Genomic DNA, 23,927 nt, shown 5'->3' with positions numbered 1-23,927 from the left:
TTTCATAATTGAACACGCGATTGGGTTTATCAAATAGATGCAGTAATGATTATAGTAGTAGGTATTTGGTTATAGTAGTAGGCAAGGTGCCCAGCGATATTACCACTTCCTGTGACAAATCTCAGTAATCCCATGTATTGTGAGTAACACCTTGACACCAAATTAAAAGTGTTTCCACAGCATTTACCGATTGTTAGTAACCTCTATAAGGTAGAGTAAATCACATGTTTGACTAAAAGAAATGTACATGTATAGTGACTAACCATTGATTAGCACTAGTGATATCGTGCTATTGCATACAATTGACATACATCGAGGCAACTAACAATAACAGACAAAAAAGTTGCAAAATACAGTTAATCACAGACGCATGAAATGGACCTTGGGTTAGCTTACAAATACACCTATATACAAGATTATAGTGGTGACTTTACCACATGATTATGTATAGCAATTGAGGTAAGTTATTCACATGAACATTACATGCCCTACTAATTGTGTAATATTAACACATCAATGACTTTGTTACGATACAATAACTGTGTGTGTCAGATCTACCAGCAGTGTGTGTGCGTGTGTTCCTATATTAGCAAGTGACACGCTGAGCAGGTGCTACATATCTAATCGCGACAATTGGCCTTGTCATTTTTCTATCAAGAGTAATACGTAATTAAAACTAAAATGGATTCGACTGCGAAGTTCCTCCTGCTATCTAGAACTCATCAGTTACAAATAAAAAAAGTTAAGCGTTATTTTCCAGCAGCTCCCCTTTTTCCTCTATCGAGCCAGCATCACTAGCACTGTCGCTGTTTCCTGAAGATGCATTCATCGCCACCATTTCCTCCTCTTTTTTCACTTCATTCAGTTTCCTGACCGAACCTCTCGAACGTTTCTACAAGGTATTTTATTATCAGTGACAGCAAAATAATTGTGTCATTAAAGATAACGCAGATCTGTGGAACGGTCAGAGTAAATAATAACATTGTGATATTATGTAGCAATCCTAGAGAAACATTTGATAATACTTCATGCTTTCATGTACAAAGAGGGTTGCAAATAGAAACAGTCCATACAATAGCTTTTAGATGCAAGGCTTGCTTTACTCCCTGTCTATTACATCCATGTTGAAGAGTCGTATATATCACTTTCACATGTTTTTTGCCAAAATCAGAAATTACCATTTCAAGTGTAATTCACAACCATTTCTGAGACTTCATATCCTGTTGCTGTCCATTAAAAAGATCTAGTGGCTATTATTTACTAGCCGGTTAATACTAGTTGGTAGCGAAGAGAGTTAAGCGTACATTCATTATACAATATATGATTGGCTGAAACATGTAGAATAACATGTTGACTATTGGCAAGTAAAAGGTGATCTTACTATCAAGAGTATCGTATTCTGTAACTCATTAGTCAGGAAGTTAGTTTAAAACATTCCAGACAAAATAAGAATGTGTTTAAGACTGGCTAGTCAAGGCAATGTACTAACAATCATTGTCTCTCTGACCTGTTATGGATTATACAATCAGCTGACAAACCACACACTTATATTGAGTTCTAGATATGAATAAACGTTTCAATATCAGAGCATTGCCAAAGATTATTAAAGGTCAAATTGAAATAATCTTTACTATAATAAGAGCCAGGTCTGTTTGTCTGTCCGAAACTACGCTAATAGCATTAAGAAAAATATTGCACCACACAGGAATAGAACCTTGGTATTCCAAAATACTCAAAGCCAAGAGCGCTAACTTTGCGCTACTCAACCACCTTTGAAGGATCTAACTATGCACATAGTTATTACACATGACGATCTCTCACTGCGCAGGGGACTGCTCGTGCACTAGTCATTACTATAATAGGAGCCATTTCAGTCCGTCCGTCTGAAGATGTAGTTGGATGTTTTAAAAAACGATTGCATCATACAGACACATACTCAAGACTTTCAGCTTGGCGGACCAACATTCTAATCACCAATTGGCTACTGTCCGACATTTTAGAGTTATTGCGCGCACACTTATTCTCTGCACTTTGTCAGCATTCTTGACGATCTTTCACAGCACACCAGCTGCCAGGGTACTGGTTTAATTCAAATCTTCTTTACTATAATGATAGCCGTGTCCATGCATCTGTCCGAAGCCACGATTAAAGGTGGGAAAAAAGATTGCATCATTCAGGATTCGAACCCAAAATATTTGGCATCCCTGTCGGGCACACTACCACCTGCACCAATTATTCGCCTCTGAGTATATTAGAATTATTGTGTACATACTTATTCTCTGTGCTTTATTGACACACCTGACCATCTCTTGCGTTAAGCTAAACTGCCAGGGTTCGAGTATTAATAAAACTAGGTAAAATATTAAGGCCAGCCAACACCCCAACTCGCACACAACCACACAGAATAAACTCTGTTACTCTGCTCATGCCTAAAAAGGTTTGGGCAGATAAGCTCTTTACAAATAATGATCTTGACTACAATATAGTAAACTATACAATGAAAAGAAACAATTTGAGAATTATCTGCCACTACATATTTTTTGCTATAAAATCATGTCGATGTTTTCATGGCAACGGCTATTTATTTTAACAGATCTTGAACAACTTGCTTTTGTACTTAAGTACATAGTACTCTTGTATATTAAGTACATATCCAATGCAACAGCATTGGATATGTACTTAATATATATAAAATATATACTTAATATATATAATATACAATTAATATATGTATACGATATACACCTAAGCAAATATTTTATACTGAATGCATCCTAATTACTTTGGTTCTCTTTTAATTGCTTCGAATATAGAAAGTAGATTACACTTCTAGATACTCTCTCTGCCTACCTTTTTGAGGTGACATTGATAGATGGTATAACCAACAGCAAGAAGGAGGGCTGGCACTGATGTTACCAAGGAGACAGCAGCAACAGGAATAATAGCCAGGTCGGTATCCGGAGCGGTCAACACAGATTGCACGATCAGAAAAGAGATTGCTGGATTTTGCATCGCAGTCTCTATCGATATCGTCTGCAACAGATGTGTTTTAGTACAAAATTCAAGTTGACACCTGAATTTAACTTAGTGTCAGCTACTCTCAGAGTGAAATAGGAATATGTTTATTACACTGGCATCGGTTTTAACTGATGGTTCAGAATTAAAGCCAAGCAAAACGTATATAAAAATTTCATCTTATAAAGTTTCTAATCTCACTAATAAAAAAGTACTTGAGAGATAGGCAGTCAGCATTGATCTCTAGAGTGTTTTTAGAGCACCGGTTTATGCCGTGGGAAATCCAAGATCAGCATATTTCTAACTGATGGGAGCTGATAGAATCCAAACTCTTAAAAGTTCATACATTAGCAACGGAATTGGAAAAGCAAATACAAGGAACTGTTTGACAAACTTGATGTCAAGGTCACGTGTGTATCGGGTCACATACTGCAACAATCATCTCGACACCGGCAGTAGAGTAAATTTAACAAAACCTCCCCTGCTAGTAATTACAACAATAAGCTGGATTCTAGGCAGGCATAACTTAATTTAAATTCTTAGAATGAGTTTTTACCCAGTATTCTTGCAGCAAGATAGTCGTCAATCAACATTTAAAATCAAATGTTGAGCTCAAAGCAAATAAGATCCATATTGTACCTTTATGAGCTTCCAATCCATTCGGCAAGCGAAAGCGAAAAGTCCTCCAAATAAATATCCACCGACAGGAAGTATAAGAGCTGTGCTGATCATCTTCATGTCGAATGTCTCATAGATGTAGAGATTGGAATAGATTCCAACAGTGAGGAAGAAAAGCATGCAGATCATTAGGAATGCCTACAATAAATTCACAACTTTGTAAAACCAGTTTAAAAACCACATTGACATGCGATTGGTCGAGCTACCCCCCTTTTAACAAAAAGGATTCCAAATACATTTGCTAATTCAGCATGAGTGTGTCGTACAGAAGCATATATAGACACGAGTGTATCGGACAAAAGCATACATGTACACGAGTGTATCCGACAAAAGCATACATGTACATGAGTGTATCATACAAAAACATAAATGTATGGGAGTGTATCTTCCGAATAATACATATACATGAGTGTATCATACAAAAGCATACACGTACATGAGTGTATCGTACAAAAGCATATATGGAAATAAGTATATCGTACAATAGCCTACGTATACATGAGTGTATCGTACAAAAGTATACATGTACATGAGTGTATTGTACAAAAGCATACATGTACATGAGTGTATCGGACAAAAGCATACATGTAGATGAGCGATCGTACAAAAGCATGGGTGTACATGAGTGTATCATACAAAAACATAAATGTACGTGAGTGTATCGTACAAAAGCATACACATACATGAGTGTATCATGCAAAAGCATATATGGAAATAAGTATATCGTACAATAGCCTACGTATACATGAGTGTATCGTACAAAAGCATACATATACATGAGTGTATCATACAAAAGCATACATATACATGAGTGTATCATACAAAAGCATACATGTACATGAGCGATCGTACAAAAGCATGGGTGTACATGAGTGTATCATACAAAAACATAAATGTACGTGAGTGTATCGTACAAAAGCATACACATACGGGAGTGTATCATACAAAAGCAAACACATACATGAGTGTATCATGCAAAAGCATATATGGAAATAAGTATATCGTACAATAGCCTACGCATACATGAGTGTATCGTACAAAAGCATACATATACATGAGTGTATCATACAAAAGCATATATATACATGAGTGTATCATACAAAAGCATACATATACATGAGTGTATCATGCAAAAGCATACATGTACATGAGTGTATCGTACATAAACGTACTTTTTTAAGACAAGTACATGTATGTTTGTACAAAGGATTTTACAAACACTCCACAGTAATAACCTTTTTAATTTCGATTTGTTATAACAAATTTGGATTTATCTTCCTTACTATGTCTTTACTATGCTGGAGTATTCAAACTATAGATGACCAGACATTTTAACTGCACCTTGCCATATATCTCACATAAATGAAAATAGAAAAAAATTGAACACAGAAATTCTCATAATTTTAGGGTAGCTAAAATTGTTTTTTGTAATGTTGAAACAAATTCAAAAATAAAAAACTAAAGATACTCTCATTTTATTAAGCACCTTAGCTGACCTTTGAACTGTGGCACGAGTAAAATAATATTTTTTTGCAATGGTAGACAACAACACATAATCGTTTATATTCTAATTACACTCCAAACACTATAATTATATGGAGAGTATTATTTCCTTTTTAAAAAATAATAGGCCATTTTAAAGAAAGCTGCCCACAAGGCTCAATGAATGGTGCCTTATGAATTTATAGATATAGATTTATAGATATAGATTTATAGATATAGATTTATAGGTACATATTTATATATATAGATTTATAGATCCATATTTATAGATATAAATTTATAGATATAGATTTATAGGTATTGATTTATAGGTATTGATTTATGGATATAGATTTATAGATGTGCAATATGTGAACTTACTTTTAAAAGTTTTTTAACGATTTCTGCGCCTCGAGGAACTTTATATTGAAAGAGGGCTCCAAGAACTAGGGGTACAATTATGGTAAGAAGGCTGATGATGAGGTTACTAAATGGGATTTGTATTCTTCCTATTTCTTCACTGACAGGAAGTAAACTGCCTAATGTGTAGAGATAGATAGGCAGCATACCTGCATGAATAATGAAAAACATATATTAACTTGAAGAAGCACTTATTATGTATATGTATGAAACTCGAATGCATACAGTGTGAATAACAAACCAAAAACAACAAACAAAAAACAACAAACAAAAAACCAGAAATGAAAAACTTGAAGGAACTCAACTTCAAAGTTTAAATAACTGAACACTTTCTCAAACTAACTTATGATGTAGCAAACCATAGAGTTATACCTAATAATCTAGCAAACCATAGAGTTATAGCTAATAATCTAGCAAACCATAGAGTTATAGCTAATAATCTAGCAAACCATAGAATTATACCTAATAATCTAGCAAACCATAGAATTATACCTAATAATCTAGCAAACCATAGAGTTATACCTAATAATCTGGCAAACCATAGAATTATACCTAATAATCTAGCAAACCATAGAATTATACCTAATAATCTAGCAAATCATAGAATTATACCTAATAATCTAGCAAACCATAGAGTTATACCTAATAATCTAGCAAACCATAGAGTTATAGCTAGTAATCTAGCAAACCATAGAGTTATAGCTAATAATCTAGCAAACCATAGAGTTATACCTAATAATCTAGCAAATCATAGAGTTTTAGCTAATAATCTAGCAAACCATAGAATTATACCTAATAATCTAGCAAACCATAGAGTTTTAGCTAATAATCTAGCAAACCATAGAATTATACCTAATAATCTAGCAAATCATAGAGTTTTAGCTAATAATCTAGCAAACCATAGAATTATACCTAATAATCTAGCAAATCATAGAATTATACCTAATAATCTAGCAAACCATAGAATTATACCTAATAATCTAGCAAACCATAGAATTATACCTAATAATCTAGCAAATCATAGAATTATACCTAATAATCTAGCAAACCATAGAATTATACCTAATAATCTAGCAAACCATAGAATTATACCTAATAATCTAGCAAATCGGCACCATAGAGTTATTTATAATAATTTATTGAGCTGGCACCATAGATTTACTTCTTATAATCTAACAAACTGGCACCATAGAGTTATTTATAATAGTCTAGCAAACCATAGAGTTATACCTAATAATCTAGCAAACCAGCATCATAAAGTTATACCTAACAATCTAGCAAACCAGCATCATAGAGTTATACCTAAGAATCTAGCGAACCAGCATCATAGAGTTATACCTAATAATCTAGCAAATTAGCATCATAGGGTTATTACTGATAATCTAACCAAATATCACCATAGAGTTATTCCCAATCATCAAACAAATTGGCACTATAGAGTTGTTTATAATAGTTTAATTAGCTGGCACCATAGAGTTGCTTCTTATAATCTAACAAACTGGCACCATAGAGTTATTTATAATAATTGAACGAGCGGGCACCATAGAGTTACTTCTTATAATCTAAAAACTGGTATAATAGTAATACATAATTACAAGCATCACGAATATTCTTTTCCTGAAGGTAAGTCATGCCCGTAAAGTAAGTGCTTGCAAGACTTCTATTTTAAAAGCAGCATCTACTAAAGCTGCCTTCTATTCTGGAATTCGTTTTAAGCTTTCCTCACATGGCAAAATGATGGACACCTACCTACGCTTGCCACAGTGCTGAGAGTTGTCATGGTAACACTAATTGACATGTCACCATTAAGCAGTTTGCTGTAAATGTTACTGGTACCGCCGCCTGGGGAGCAGCCATATGCGAAGAGTCCAAGAGCCCAGCCCCCTTCATAGCCAGCAAGGTAGATGATGGCCAGTGATAGCTACAATGCATGCGACACAAAATGACATTTTATTAAATTATATCAGTGAACTAGTTTATTAAATTATATTAGTATGTATTTCTCTTTAAACTAGGTTTTTTCACCCAAATGACTTGCTGATTTTTGACGAATATGCATGACAGGTATGGGACCATAACTACACTAGGTTGCAATATATATATTTCAATGTTTGTCTGTCTGTTTGTACAGTTACGACGATAAAGTTTTAGGAATGAAAAATCCACTGCTTACTGGATTTTAACTTACAACCTGTAGACGGTGTACTCATCCAATACACTACGTTGTCCAACTGGCTATACTATGGAATAAATTGGGCACATACTTATTGCACATGACAATCTTTCACGACTTCACATTCAACATTGCAGCTAGCACTATGCTTGAAGTATTACAAAAAGAAAAACGCTTAAACAAGACCATTGCAATCTGTAGTAGGCACTGCAGCCTTTACTGTATAAATTACACAAAAATCAACACAGTACACAGAGATAAATAAAACACCTTGAATTGAAAGATAAAATGGTAACTGTTATATATGTTGGTAATATATATATTACCAATGTAACCAACATATTTATATATATATACATGTATATATAAATATGTATATATATATTTATATATATATATTTATATAAATATAAATATATATTTATATATATATATTTATATATATATATATAAATATATATATGTATATATATTTATATATATATAGATATATTTATATATAAATATATCTATATATAAATATATATTTATATATATAAATATATATATATATTATATACAAGAAATTAGAGCAAATATGTGCAAAAAGAAGTACAATTATCTTCCATAACTAATATATACATATATATATATTACCCCAGCAACACCATGCATTCATCGAGTACAAATATATATTCATATATGATACATGATTGCTTCAACCATTTCAAAAGTAATAGTTGTTGTTTAAAAATTATTGGAACCAATGAGTAGCAGCAAATTATTTAAACATTATAAACAATGATTATATAGGCCTATATTTTTATATCAAAAAACAGAATAAATAATTTGTATAATTGTTGACGCACTGTTCTAATGTATTACATATGTAATCTGTTTGAATACGGTTATGCTCAGCCTTACTGCTCTCTCAGTTCGACACGATGTTGACCGACATTTTACATTGCGCTTTCATACAAATCTATACGCAGATGATCATATCACGCTATATATAATTACAATTCATGATTTTTAGGTAAGCGAATATTTGTCATTGATCTGTTAGTTGTATTAAATTGAACACAATGTAATTTCATTGGAAAAGCGCACTTTGAAATGCTGTTGACAGACAGTTACTCAAATCACCTTCATATTATATTAGATACTGCAGACAAAATACCCAGACCACATTGCAGTTGAAGGTTATTAATCTCTCCTATTTTGCGGTGTGGGTTATGTTATGTTAGGTTGTGTTCCAGACCCAGCAGTGAAATGGAAACTTTCACAAAACAGAAACTAGGCTTTTTGTGAAGTATGAACCATAATTTTAGCAGTTACATTTACCATACACATTGCTATACACGTAGGTAAATGTACATTTTCATGTACATGTGACATACTTGGGTAGTAAATCATATATACAAGACTCGAATCCATGAGAGGTTAACTAGAAATGAACAAATACGCATGACTGGGGCAAAAATCAAGAAACAAAAATTAAATACTATTAATTACTATATATTAAAGAAATAAAATTAATACTAAATATTTTTGAGTCATTCAGTCTGTTGCGTGTAGCAAAATGTTAAAAGCCCTTATTTTTTATTCTCTGTGGATAAAAGAGGGATGGTCAAATTTTATTCATTAGGAGAAAACCTGTCACAAGCTATTCTTGTTAGAGTTTCTGTTTCTATCGCTGACATCAATCGGTTCATTGTTAGCAGGACTTTTTTCATATGATTAGACTGTGCTCTCTGCATTTACGCCTTAGTGACCACACTGACAGTGTATAGCTATACATGTTCAAATGAGGGCCACTGCTGGTGAAGGGAATGCTCTAGAATCTCATGACGACAATAAAATATATAGTACTACTGTACACCGTACTGTTGTACACCGTACCGCTGTACACCATGCTGCTGTACACCGTACTGCTGTACACCGTACTGCTGTACACCGTACTGCTGTACACCGTACTGCTGTACACCTTACTGTTGTACACCACACTGCTGTACACCGTGCTGCTGTACACCTTACTGCTGTACACCACACTGCTGACCCTTCCATTTATTCATTTTAAAACAAGAAAAGTACTATGACTTTTAAACGTAAGTTATCGTTACTAGCTTGTATGGTGGTCTAGTGCACCGTGAGAGATTGTCATGAGTAATAATTCTGTGCATAATTATTCCATGAAGTGGCAAGAGGGATGGTCTGCAAAATGGAATATCGAGTTAAATTCTGATGCCAGGCTTGTTTTTCCTACAGCTATTAGCATGGCTACGGACAAACAAACGGACGGACACAGCTCTTATTATAGTATTAAAAGATTAAATAAAAATGTTAAAACTCGTATAGCCATAAAACCTGTCAAGCCGCGAAGTAGGAGGATTTACAGTGATTTAGATTACTGTACATGTATTTACTATCAGTAGGAAAAATGTATAAACCGGTACCAATCTTGGCAGAGAGAACATTCGCATGGACCTCTACAATTGACTAAACTACAAAGGAGAGCTACTGCGCGTCTCGGATCAAAAGAACTGTAACCATATCAAAGAACACTAGCTTCTATGAATGAGAGCCAAGCCCGTACATTGAATTTTTTTAGTAATGCATTTTTCGCAGACATAAGCTTATTGCTTTCACTTTTTGACCTTTAAGCGTCTGTCTCGACTGATATTCAATATTAACATATTTTCAATGATTTATAAATGAAATGGTAACTTAAGTACCTTGTAGCTACAGATGCTTCATTCCACACAGGGTTGTTCACCTGTGCCACATGTCAAACAACGATCGTTCTAAATCTCTGGAATAAGGAGTGGCGATGAGTAAACCAGCTTTTATTTCTCGTTCAGGAAGCGGAGTGTAGATCCAAGGAAGTAACGTTGGGCATTTACTTATTGGCTAATTTTTCAAATTTTTGTATCTGAAGCACCGTATCGTAAAAGTATAAATGATCGCATAATTTGTTATGTTTTTACCATTCTTTGCTATAATGCAAGCCAAGTCCGTCTGTCCGTCCAAACCATGCTTAGAGGTCAGAAAAAAAGATTGCTTTTCATGAGATTCGAACTCTTGGCTTTCAAACTTGAAAGACCGACACTATCACTTACATTAATTGACTGGCCTTGCCACATTTCGGAATGATTGTGCACTTTGTTATTACACCTAACAATTTCTCACAGCTCTGTGAACTGCCAGGATACTAGTAATTTTAGTATTAATAAATATAAATACTAGCTTTGACTCAAATAAATAAAGACAAACAATTTCAGTAAAAAATGAAAGACGTAATGTAATAAACACAACAGCTCATTCTTTATGGCAGCGGGCAGCCAGCCAAAGTAAGTCTAAATCTACTCTAGTGTGAACCACTTCCTTTTCCTATCGCAGGTTAAAAAGGGGAGTGAGGCCAGTTCTTTAAACATGATATATAGTGTTTTACCAAATAAACTTAAATCGCTGCCTACACAGTTTGTCAGCTCTAAACTTGTTTAAAAGGTATGTCGTTTGCGAGTATAGAAGATATGGTTGTACAACTCTCTTCAAGAGGTTAGTTTTTGCACACAGTTCTTTCTTTTTTTTTATATTTTGTTTATTTTTTTTTAGTATTTTTGCATATATAATGCAAAAAATGAAAAACCATTAAAAATCGTGTACAAGGAGTCCTCGAATCACAAGGATCTCAACATATAACGTTTCGAGGTTACAAATGCGCACCATGAAAATAACAAAAAAATATTTTTACTGTAGTTTCATCTCAGCGTCATTCGTGACATCAGCGATTTTTGACAAGATAGTAGTCTTGTTTCAAGGTGAGTTAAACACTCCTAGCAAACAGGTGAAAACAGCTAGAAGGATAACCTTATGTGTTTTTCCCACACCTGACACTTGACACATCTGTTTCCTCTATTCTCTTAAATTATTAAATGGCAAATGTTCAATAAATGAATGCTTTTAATCGTTTTGCATTCTGATCATATTTGTCAATATCTCACAATCCATTTATAAAATTTATGTCAGTTTCATAACTCCATTGGACACGCACTCTTGAGTAAACTAATTAAAAAAGAGTAATTTTTATATTATTCAGTAAACTCTTAACACGGAGGTCAATCTATATCAAATCAATTTTAATCAAAATTGCTAAAAACCGCATATTACCACATGACGTGTCAGTTTCTTTTCGCCGTTACAAAGTTGAAAATATGCCAACTACAATGTAACTCCAACTCCATGGTGACAGCTCCACTTTTTCTCCTTGTCCGTCTACTTGGTTTAGACAGTGCGCACAGAATCCAGCAGGTACCAAGCATTATGACTCACTAGTATCTAGCGTGCAGCACAGACGGTAAATAGGCTGTTATATTTGGGAAAGACGGCAATCAGTACGTCACCCAGTTTAAATGATACACCATTTTGCTTGCCGGTTCTTGTTCTACCATTCTCTCAGTTCTCTTCTCTCGTCTGCTTGATTGTTTTACTACTTTGCCGTTCATTAAGATTTCAAAGCGCAAGACCGATTCTTTTAATGGTATCAAAGGAAAGGAAGGCCATCATCGTGGAGGTGAAACCAGATATTACTAACAGTACAGCGTAGTTTACTCTGGATGTTCCAACTTACACACCGCATCAACGAATCAATGTCGCAAATCGAGTACAATGCTTGCCAAATTTTGTGGACAACAAAACTGCAGGTAAAAATAGCTAGCAACAAGTAGTATTTATAATTCTTTGGTACACCAATGCTGGAGCCCGAAGTAACCCATCTCTGGCCAGGCCTGTTTTAGGTGACAATGAGATAGAGAATAGATAGGTAATTACATTAACTATCTTACGCATTGGAACAAGTCATAGAAGCATTGAGTTTCTTCCAATATAATTTTCTTCCTTTTGTTAAAGCGGATCACTAAACAGTCTTAATTCAATGTCTTGTTGAAATGAAAAGCTAAAGGTCAATAACTAGGACTTACATTTATAGAATGTAGTTGAAATTCAAGACTGACTAGATCATCACGTGAAAGGTGCATGACCTTCATGGACCACGATTATACAACTATACAACGCCGTAAATGCATAATTTCTGATACTGGGAACAACTCGATACCTTAGACTTATCTGATTAATAAATCATCTCAGAAATGTTGCCTAAACATTAAAATTGCTCATAAAAATTCTTTGAGAACGGCTTTGATGGTCTTCAAGGATTTATCGTGTTGTTTTGTTCAAAGTTTGAAAGCATATTCATATCTACGTTGACCTGACACAATAGAGTCCTATGAAGCTATGATTCAGAGAAAAGCGATAGCTTTATTCCCTCAGCCACTAAAGATGTCACGCACATGTACAACTATATCCTTAAACTTTAATCAAGACCATTATGTTGTGATAAACAGGATTCTGTAGTGCATATATGTAGCTGGTCTAGCGTCAGCTGACTTAAGACTTAAGTAGTATACTTAACCACTTACAGCTGGCATGAAGGTGTATTGAGAGATGAACGCAATGGCAGGAGCTTTCGGTTTTTTGAGATGTGTCTTGATGGTCTCAAAGTTCAACTCATTTCCCATACCAAAGAGGGCTACGCATATCTAGAAAAGTAAAGGCATACTGCAAGTTGACATATGGCGGAGAGAGGGCAATTTCAAGTTTAGTACTCAAGTACCGCAAACACGTGGAAATCCTGAGAGAAGCATTTTTTATTGATTGAAAAATTAGTAAAAAATCAGTTCAAAGCCATAACACTTTGAAGACTGGGCTCTCGATAATTTGGAGTTGTTTCACCTATGCCGAGTAAGCTCTGGTTCATACTTTCACTTTGTCTTCTTATACTTCAGTTTTATGTAGGATTACGAAATTTTAGAATTTTAGCCACTTTGCGCGTGGTTTAGTTTTCAGTATAATTCTGAAGCTTCAAATTGATTGGCCAATTAGTTTCTGAGATATCACCAAAATACTGATGGCATTTCTAACTGACGGAGAAATTAAAAATGGCTGCTGACAGAACAGTAGTTTCTAATGACATCCTGATTGAAGTTCTTGGTAATGTAGGCTTATAAATAGAAACAACTAGAAAGCTTCTTCTCTTCAGAAACAAGAGTTTCACACTAAAACTGTTTGTTTTTCCAATCATAGCAAATATACACACTCTATCAGACTTGCTCTAGTGTAATCATTATGTTCCTTCAGTGGCCTCTGAAACATCCCTTTTGTAAGAACGACAAAAGAAGTGAAGTAAAGATCTTTCACTATATTTGGCTTCTAATTTGTTCTTTAAGTTCTACAAACTTAGATTTTCAATAAGATACTCAGTTAAAAAGAACTGCGCTATTTAAAGTGCTTTCACAGTCGATGGAATGTTAATAATATGTTTTAGGATCAGGGCCCCCTCCGGCTTGTATGTACAAGATTAGACTTGAAAGTGTTAAGTATTAAGTTTTAAATGCTTTGATAAATAGACAAACATGTAGTAAACATAAACAAAGTCATATGAGCCAATAGGGCGTCATGATAGTTCACTGCACTAACAATTTTGCTTATGAGATGAACATCAAGTGGGCTTGACTCTTTTGTTTGATGTTTAAACACTGTCCAACGCGTGTCAACTCACCAGAACAGTGATGGAGTACTTAAACATGAGATCAACCAGTCTGTAATGCCTTAAACAGGCTATAACAGCGGATCCAATTTGTTCAGGTTCAACTGAGACATTGCTATGCTGATCATTGAGACTCGCTTTCACAACTAGAGTGGAGTATCCAAGCTGGTTGCCATCAACTGTGGATAAAAAAAAATTGTTTATAACTAGCGAAATGCCTCATTGCAGGGGTATTAAAAAACAGCTTATAAAACAGTGGCAGGTAAATAGTTGCCTGCCACTTGCCATTAGCCTGCACATTGGCAATGGCTAATTTGAGCAAGTTAGTATCTGTATAGCTAAACATATTAATGAGAGCTGTAAAAGCAAGCATAAAATTATGTTGCACCTTAACGCAGAGCGGTATGCGTATTTTCTCTCACATAGCGACATATATCGCCTTAATGAATCCTTCAGTCTCGCTTTAGCTCAATGATTTAGCGTATTGTCTCGGGAATGGATGGTTTAGAGATCAAATCTTATGCGATACGGATTCTTCCCTCCAAGATTTTAATAGCTATATCTGAACGAACCACGCACACACTTTGAGATTAATATATGTAGAAGAAAAAACCAGCGCTTGAGCACTTCTGTTCACTCAACGTCATACGTCAGCAAACAATTATGCAACAAAAAATCACTGGCTGCCAAGACATTGAAACCAATTTAAATAAATTGCGAAAAATTCTTCCTTTTTATTCCGTCTGATTATGTCTAGCAAGCTTGCCATTTGGCTATGTACCACTTGGAGTGACACCTCAGGCAGGTGATATATGCGTTGGTAAATGCCAACAATTTCATCAAAGGAAGGTCTACGGTTTAAGGGAGCAAACATGCCAGTAAAATCTACATTATTTTTTGCATAGTCCTATCGCACGCAGCCGATCATATCGCATAATCCTATCGTTACTCACTGAAATGCTGAGTGGAACGATGCTAAACCAGTTTATTTAAAAACATATAATAGCAACATTCTAGCCTTATAAACAGCAATAAACAAAGTAATTTTAACTATAATGAATAATAAATAAAATGTAATGTTTGAAACTTTCATTTGCTGGCATCAATAACAAGACAAATATAATTGTCAAAGCCAAAAATAATAAGATTAACTTATGCAGTACAATTTGCAATGCTGACATATTCCGGTGTAAAGCAAAGGCCCAGCCAACATTCCTGTTCTACGTGTCATTTCTCATTTTGTCTAATTTAATCTAAAAACAAAATGGCATCCTTAGTGTCTGAGCAAGATTTGCACATTCCTGAATTATGCTGGTTACCAACCAAACTGTCATGTTCGCTAATGTACTGGGCTGCCGGCCAAAAGATTTTTAAAACCACAAAATATCATGATTTGGCTAAAATCGTATATTTTACTACTGCCGTGGCTTAAGGGTTAAAGGCCTTGACACTGCCTGTTGCTAGTAATAAGCAGATGACATCGACCAACCTTGAAATGAAATATTGTAACAAATCTGTTCAGTGCTGCCATTAGTGGGTGGCAGCGTGGAAGCGCTGTAAGAATACTCGACCAGAGAGCTGTTGGACTGACTTGTGTTCACTTGAGTAATATCAGTAGAGGATAGGTTGCTGCAAGGTGCTACTTCTATGGATCCCTGAATGCAGCAGGCCATATTCAAACAACTGAACATAAACGATTCCAAGCGTCACTTGGTGAATTCACACTCATCTAAACTATATCACTATAGATATTCATGCATATCAAAACTATTTTATCTACATATCAGCTTTAAATAATTCTATATACATTACCAGGCCTAAACTATAGAATCTATACTCTTAAGTGTAGACCATACAATCTACACTTTTAAGTCTAAACTATAGAATCTATACTCTTAAGTGTAAACCATACAATCTACACTCTTAAGTCTAAACTATAGAATCTATACTCTTAAGTGTAAACCATACAATCTACACTCTTAAGTCTAAACTATAGAATCTATACTCTTAAGTGTAAACCATACAATCTACACTCTTAAGTCTAAACTATAGAATCTATACTCTTAAGTGTAAACCATACAATCTACACTCTTAAGTCTAAACTATAGAATCTATACTCTCAAGTGTAGACCATACAATCTACACTCTTACACTTATTTATAGACGATGTAAGGTAGTTTATTTAGAATACTTGATAGATTAACACTTAGAGAAAATCTTTCTAAGCGTGTAGAATTGGCGAGATGTATGTATGAAGTGCCAACCTTTACTATCAAAAATCATCATGAATGGGGTTTGAATTGCTAGCCTTGCAACCTTAAGTTCACGACCCATCCATGTGCACCATTCTGACACATTCAACCTACTTCATGTCTAAGGTAACATCTGTACCAGAACAGCATCATCACTGGCAGTAATAAAGTTTCACAGCAAAAAGCTTGGTAACTTGATAAAACGGGTTTTTCTCACCTGTATTACAGAAGCAACATATGGTTTTGTGCTTTCTATACCGATGCTGAAGTTGAGGACGGAAGGGTCTACTAAGAGCACTATGCTAATAGCCGATGGTTGGGGGCTGTTGAAGAGTGTCACAAGCCTCGCTTCAGGAAGCACGAGCTCAAATAAACTGGACACATCTAAAATATGCAGCAATAATATTTTTGCTATTCTATTTTGCCATTACAGAGTTATTACTCAGAGTTGTTGTTGTTTTGGTCGTTATGCAATCATTCTCATTATCTAATCACGGTTGGTGTCGGTACCGCAAAATATCACGTGACAGTGGGCCTGTCTATGTGTCACATCCGCGTGATGAGAGACATAATCACCAATAGAAGTCTGTGTACTAAAACTAGTGAGTATTTACAATTGCTAATGATATATATTCTAGTGGCTAGTGGCTTTTAATAACTCCATTCTTTGTTGCCTTTTAGTAATGTCAAAGGATTAGCCTTGCACCTCGTATACCTCACAAATGTAAGATCAATAATTACTTCGCAAGTGTTCAGTAGGGATTAGGCAGTGCTACAGACTTCTGGAACACTCCACTACATTGTTTAGAGGGTTTACAGTATTTCAAGTATTTTGTGTCATCATCCGCTCAACAGGCATTTCCAGTTTAGAGATGCGAATCTTCCGTTTGACCCCTTGACCCAAAAGGCTATAAATCAGACACCACATTCCTTGATAAATGAAATTAAATGCTTGCATAATGAAACATCTTGATGCTTGCATAACGCTTGGAAAATCAGTTTACATATTGTCCCGTCCGGCTGTCAGTTTGTAGAAATTATGTAACCATTGTCAATATGGCTGCTAGCTAGCACAGGATTGACCAATCATTGAGGCTGTGACAGAGATTATATTCAGAGCTATGGGTAGTAGGGAGCGGTGAAATGGTTCTAGGAAAATAAAAGCTTTACCATTTAGATGACACATCTAACAAATTATGACATCATGGCATTTCCATCAACATGCGCACAAACGTATTGCACAATAATCGCAAGAGGCATTATGATTATCAACACCATAACACGGAACTGTCACTTGTGGCATTGTTGTTCTTACGCCATTTCAAGATGAACATAAACAAAATTGTAGTAGAACCTATTAGAAAGTATCGTTATTTTTCTCCTATTTGCGATGGTTTTTGGTGTTTGAAGTGTGAGTGCCAGGATTTTTCAAGATTGAATCTACAAAACTTGATAATGGTTAAACGCTCATGTTTAATTTATATAATATATCTATTTCTTAAACAACTTTGATGCCTATTGATTGCTATATTGACGTATAAAACTTTAATTAGCCTCCAATTATAGAATAAAAACATGAATTCTATCTATAACAAACTTTGCATAACATAAATGGCCAGAAAACAGCATAATCTTGTAAGCAAAACACAAGATCTTGACTAGCGGTGTTTTAAAACTACGAACGCACCCCATGAAAATATCTAAAATAATATTTACTGTAGTTTCATCTCAGCGTCATTCGTGACATCAGCGATTTTTGACAAGATAGTAGTCTTGTTTCAAGGTGAGTTAAACACTCCTAGCAAACAGGTAAAAACAGCTAGAAGGATAACCTTATGTGTTTTTCCCACACCTGACGATTAACACATCTCTTTCCTCTATTCTCTTAAATTATTAAATGGCAAATGTTCATTAAATGAATGCTTTTAATCGTTTTGCATTCTGATCATATTTGTCAATATCTCACAATCTATTTATAGAATTTATGTCAGTTTCATAACTCCATCGGACACGCACTCTTGAGTAAACTAATTAAAAAAACAGTAACGTTTATATTATTCAGTAAACTCTTAACACGGAGGTCAATCTATATCAAATCAATTTTAATCAAAATTGCTAAAAACCACATATTACCAAATGACATGTCAGTTTCAATTCGCCGTGACAAAATTGAAAATATGCCAACTCACTCGAACTCTCTGGTAGCAGCTCCACTTTCTCTCCTTGTCCGTCTACTAAAGTTGACACAACGCACAATGCGCACAAAATCGAGCAAGCACCGAACATCATGACTCACGTTCTTCAAATGGCACCCTAAAACCAGTACACATCCTTTTGCCTGGACTCGTGTATAGCTAATGAAAAGGCTGTCCAAAACAAAGGCTGGGGTTACAATATGCCCATGTGATTATTCAGTCTAATCCAAGATGGTCTCAATTGCTACCCACTGCATTGTTATAGCAGGCGTTCTCCAATTTCATTTGACCCGCAGTTTATTAAATACCTTGTGACCTTTTTGACCTATGGCTTTTATGCCTTGTTCGTTTTACTATAGGTTTCAACTCAGAGTGGTTCATTTCTTCAGGTGCTTTATTTTATGTAATATGTAAGTTTGTATGCTTGTATGTATATTAAATATTTACTATAAATAAATAATATATTTACTATAAATATATAATATAGGTAGGCCTATATATGCTATGAACATGTATATATAGCTTCCAGTCTTCTCTTAGATAGCGCAAGCTGAATAATAGCTGCCTTTATCATTCAGTTGGTTTATAATTAGAGATAAAACAAAATGGATTATCTCCATTATTTTTCTTCATTACTGTTATTTATTTCAAATGCTAGCTAGTGTTCTCTCTCTGCCCATAAGCGTTCATAACCAATGGATGAAAAATGATTTATGTATATTTGATTTGTTGATCGGTTCTCAATGAACATTAAAATTTGCATCACATAACTCTTTCTGTCTGAATACAGCTTCATTTCAGGTTTGCTGAAGAGGATTCAGGTTTCACTATTTTTAAAAAGTAACTTTTGAATCAATGTTAAGTTGTCAGAAAGTATAATGTGCACTATGGATGTCAAAACCTTTTACTCTTATGTTACATTAGCAATTGCTTTAAATATGTCAACTTTCATGCAATCGCATACTGTTAATCAGACAACTAAAATGTTAGCCAACATGTACCCCAAACCAAAAGGGCTAATCGGCCAGCTCTTAAAGCCTCAAAATAAGAGAACCAACTTCTTTGTGTGACAGAAAAAGCGATCTGCCAGGCGTACATCGGCTAATCTATAAGTATAAATCTCAGTGTTTGTCATTTTGTTAAACCCTGTGTCCAATTATAGCATTTGAAATCTAGCGATGAAAACTCCACATGGCACTGGATTTGATCTCGGAACTCCAAATCTAGAGGCAACAAACTTAATCATTAAGCTACACAAAATATAATGAGTTCATTGGGCAAATAATCATTGCATTGGTTAAGATACTCACTCTTGAAGCACTTGCTTGGTGTTAATAACTATCACTGCTGACTGTTGCGCTAACATTTGTTATGCTGGCCCAAAACGTGGTTATTGTTTTAGAGAAATATTTTAGTAAAGATCTCGTTTTCCAGGTGTGTTACTCAAATTCATTAGATAACTATTTTATTACCCATGCCGCCCAGGCCTTGGACTAGCAAGAATATAGATGCCAGGGGAGGCTGATGAACATTTCCTAATTTACTGGCAGCTTCATTAGTTTGCTAATTTATAAACACTTTTGTTAGAGTTTCAAGCGATGAAACGTTTGATGAAACCTGAGACCAACCGCCCTCAACTGCCCTGTATCAACTTACTACTATTCTGGTTGTTGACCTAATAATCTTCGCTGCCTTCTATCATAGCACCTGTTGCCTGTCATCATATGCGGCCAAAGACTTAGCTAATTGCATAATCCAGTTGAAATCCACTAGCGTAATTATTAGAGACATTATTTAACAAAATCCCGAAATCCACTAGCTGCTTTCTTTTTCTTTTGGTCAAGGTTTAAGGTTAATGTCAAGGTTTAATATTAAAAATGTCAAAAGCTGCCTTGAGATAGATGAATTATCACATGGCTTATAGAATGTTTAACACTGAACACTGTTGTTACAACCGGGGCAAAAAAAGCTCGTGTGGTTCAATTTGTTAATTAAAAATCAAGTGAACACGAAGAGTTTCCATAAATGTGGTGCAAAAAGTGAAGCAATTTTTATAATTTTATAAAAATAAAAAGTAAACCAATTTTTTTATCGTTGTTAAGGTCTACCAACCTAAACGCTTCAGGAATATAACTGCGTGCTGCACAGAATTACACAAGTCCTTGAGGCACTGCTACAACACATAAAACATTGGATTAGTTGACACAGGTTTGTAGTTTTCTATTTGTAATGTAATAGTTAATGGTTTTGAGGCACTCATGCGTTTGATGAGGAAAATACACATTTGCAATGTGGTTTTTAATAATCAAAAATTTTTCGTTTTTTGAGACAGTTTCTAAAATAGTATTTTTCAAATTGTGTTTGCTTTTATTGAAACAACCTAAAAATGAAATGCACTTGTTAAAGCATACGCGCAAGAAATGTAATGATGACTTCAAACTCAACAATAGTATCATCCCATAGCTGTTAGGTTTTTGTTTGCTTTAAAGCATAGTTATCTAATGTTATAGCATTTTTTAATATTTATTTTTAGCCAAATCTTAGGAAATGAAATATAATTATTCAAAACCCTTGCGACCATGATCCATCTTGAACATCCTATGAATGCGCGAACAGACAAAAACTAAAAACTTTAGCATGGTTTTGTTAGTGCTAGGGGCTAAATTGCACTCGTTACCTGGCCAACTTGTGTACAACTTGTGTACATTGTGCTCCTAATACCACCTTAATCCAGCGGTCTTTCAACATCATTTGGAAGGGTGGTAAGGGAAGAATGTCAAACAGCGATTATTGGTGCTGAATCATTGTAATCAACCAACAACTGGTTACTATTATTGGCAACAACTACCTTAGTTTTGTTTACTTGTATATATTATCTGAAAGAATAATTATGTTGTGTTTTACAAATTCTAGTAAGATTCAAATTAGCAAAGCAAGAAAAACATTAACAGCGTCTATCACCGACAGTATTGCCGAATCATTATAATTAACCAACGGTTGGTTACTATTATTGACAACAAAATACCTTAGTTCTGTTTATCTGTATATATTATCTCAAGGAATATATGTTGATTTTGCAAATTCACTAGTGGTGACCTTGACAAGCTTTTATCTTGGGCTGCAGTGAGAATTTGATAATTTATAGATTTGAGTGATGAAAGAAAGAACCATTTATTTCAAATTGTCTACGGTAGTATATATCTCTGCTTCGCTCATGAAATGATTAATGATATGGCCTTATATACCCTGGCAGCTACCCTAAACCTAGGTCTGTGAAATTCTTTTAATCTGATTACAGTATACCAGTCCTACGCCCTCAATTGGTTCATATCTTCCTATACACTGAGCTATATGGGGAATAAGCAGTAGAAACACCAATTTCCTCAATTTCCTATGTAGAATACTATCCCACATCTCTAACAATTCACAATGAAAAATACTTAAATGGATATATTTGAATGAGGAATAATAAATTTATTTAAATAAAAATGTATTTAAATAAAAATATATTTAAATAAATTTGTTTATTTAAATAAACATAAATAAATGCTTTCATATGGTGATTCCTTATTGTGGCTGAGCAAGTTTTTTCAAGATTTCACTCTTTGCCTAGAATATTCCATACTAAAGTTGCGTATCGTGCAAAACGCCTAATAACAATACCAAATGAAATTTTGAAAATCATGACAACAAATTCCTGTTTGTTTCACAACATTCAGTTAACGTACAGTCAAAATATTATGTCTTCTATAAAGCATCCTTTTTTCCATTAATAAGGGATTTACCGATCTATATTTTATTATGATCAAATAATAAACAAAAATCATAAAATACTACATTAACCTCTGCAAACAAATTTCATTTTATCCAGAGCAATACAATTGATGACTGGCCTCACCTGAATTTACAAAAGGTCGAAAATGTTGGCTCAGCTCGATTCACTTGTGGCACAGAAGATGGTCCAGCTCCTAATAAATATGTTGGTGAATGTTTTTGTTAGTAAGCAATGAAGCAAGCTATAAACTGCCAACCAATGATAGTGCACCTTCTCTCTCCACACCAAGCTCCCACAGGCACAACTGATATGCCTTAAGTTTAATTAATCAAAACTGTCACTACAATATATCGTTTAGAGGAACAACAAACCCAAAATTAAAACTCAAGACCTCTAAATGTTAACATTAGTCATTCTTACAGGTGCCTGAGTAGAACATGTCAAAAGTTAAGAACCTCGTAGATCATTAAAGTAATACTAGGTCAGCTGGTAGATGTGGCGGGTACTTGAAATTTCAAAATTGTGCTTGCTTGTTTTCTCTCAACTCTGCCCTTTTTTATGAAGGTTGCTTAAATAAATACCAAAGGCAGATGCGATTTTGGTGTTACAATATGCAGCCCAGCTTAAACTAGAAATGGTATACATAAGTTTTTCAAACATTTTAAAACTGCACTGGTGTAACCAGCATCTTCCTAAACAATGTGAAAGATTCTTCATTGAACAAAAAAAAGGATCAAGATAATAGACAATGCTTCAAGTGTGTGATCAGTATATTCAGCATGTAATTGTCACTGTTGAATCGACTGAACAATGTGAAGCTAAGGTGAACAACCTGAATGCGATCTTGCCTGTATTTAAAATGCTTTCATTTAGACTGAGGTCAACAAAAACTAGCCTCAATGAATCGATGGCTTTTGTTTTTAAATAACCCATTCAGCATTCAACAGTGAGCAGGTCATACTTGGGACAGGCTAGAGATTGTATCATACAGATATATATTACAATATCTTATTCTCAACAAGAGGCCAGTATCACCTGGCATTGATGGCCCTGTATGCATAAAACCAGCCTACTTTTGCAGTAAGAAAACAGGTCTAGTACTCCTCTCTCAATAGCAAATTTCCTAGGAATTGGCTCCATTCGCTTTAAGTCATGGGCATAACATAAAATTGAGATATAAAAAAACTCAAATTGATTAAAAAGGCTTTTAAACTTGATAAGCAAAAATGTTCTCGCCAAGTTGATGGCTTTCAGAGCTTTCCTGTCTCCGACAAGCATTAACAAAGTTTTTCTACGAACGCATATGGTTTCCATTTTCTATAATAATCCTAATTAGTGTGGTTTAACTTGTGTC

General features: G+C 34.6%; 1 protein-coding gene across 1 annotated transcript; it reads right to left on the bottom strand.

The window, feature by feature from the left end:
* Window positions 1-112: 112 nt before the first annotated feature.
* Window positions 113-22,761, bottom strand: LOC137401391 (ileal sodium/bile acid cotransporter-like). Its single transcript, XM_068087717.1, has 11 exons — window positions 22,697-22,761; window positions 18,793-18,916; window positions 16,821-16,987; window positions 15,841-16,006; window positions 14,364-14,530; window positions 13,225-13,344; window positions 7,345-7,516; window positions 5,557-5,744; window positions 3,655-3,831; window positions 2,851-3,033; window positions 113-892 (listed from the first exon to the last, which is right to left on the bottom strand). The coding sequence occupies exons 2-11, from the start codon at window positions 18,890-18,892 to the stop codon at window positions 743-745; spliced, it is 1,590 nt and encodes a 529-aa protein (XP_067943818.1). The 5' UTR covers window positions 18,893-18,916; window positions 22,697-22,761; the 3' UTR covers window positions 113-742.
* Window positions 22,762-23,927: the final 1,166 nt, after the last annotated feature.

This window comes from Watersipora subatra, chromosome 8, assembly GCF_963576615.1.
Source record: "Watersipora subatra chromosome 8, tzWatSuba1.1, whole genome shotgun sequence".
NCBI lineage: Eukaryota > Metazoa > Bryozoa > Gymnolaemata > Cheilostomatida > Watersiporidae > Watersipora > Watersipora subatra.
This window is presented reverse-complemented; position numbering and strand designations above follow the sequence as displayed.

Coding starts and splice junctions, on each gene's coding strand:
- LOC137401391 (XM_068087717.1), bottom strand. CDS start 18,892: ATGATGTTCGGTGCTTGCTCGATTTTGTGCGCATTGTGCGTTGTGTCA. Junction 7,517..13,224: donor AATACACCTTCATGCCAGCT/GTAAGTGGTTAA, acceptor CATGCATTGTAG/CTATCACTGGCCATCATCTA. Junction 5,745..7,344: donor CAGCACTGTGGCAAGCGTAG/GTAGGTGTCCAT, acceptor TTATTCATGCAG/GTATGCTGCCTATCTATCTC.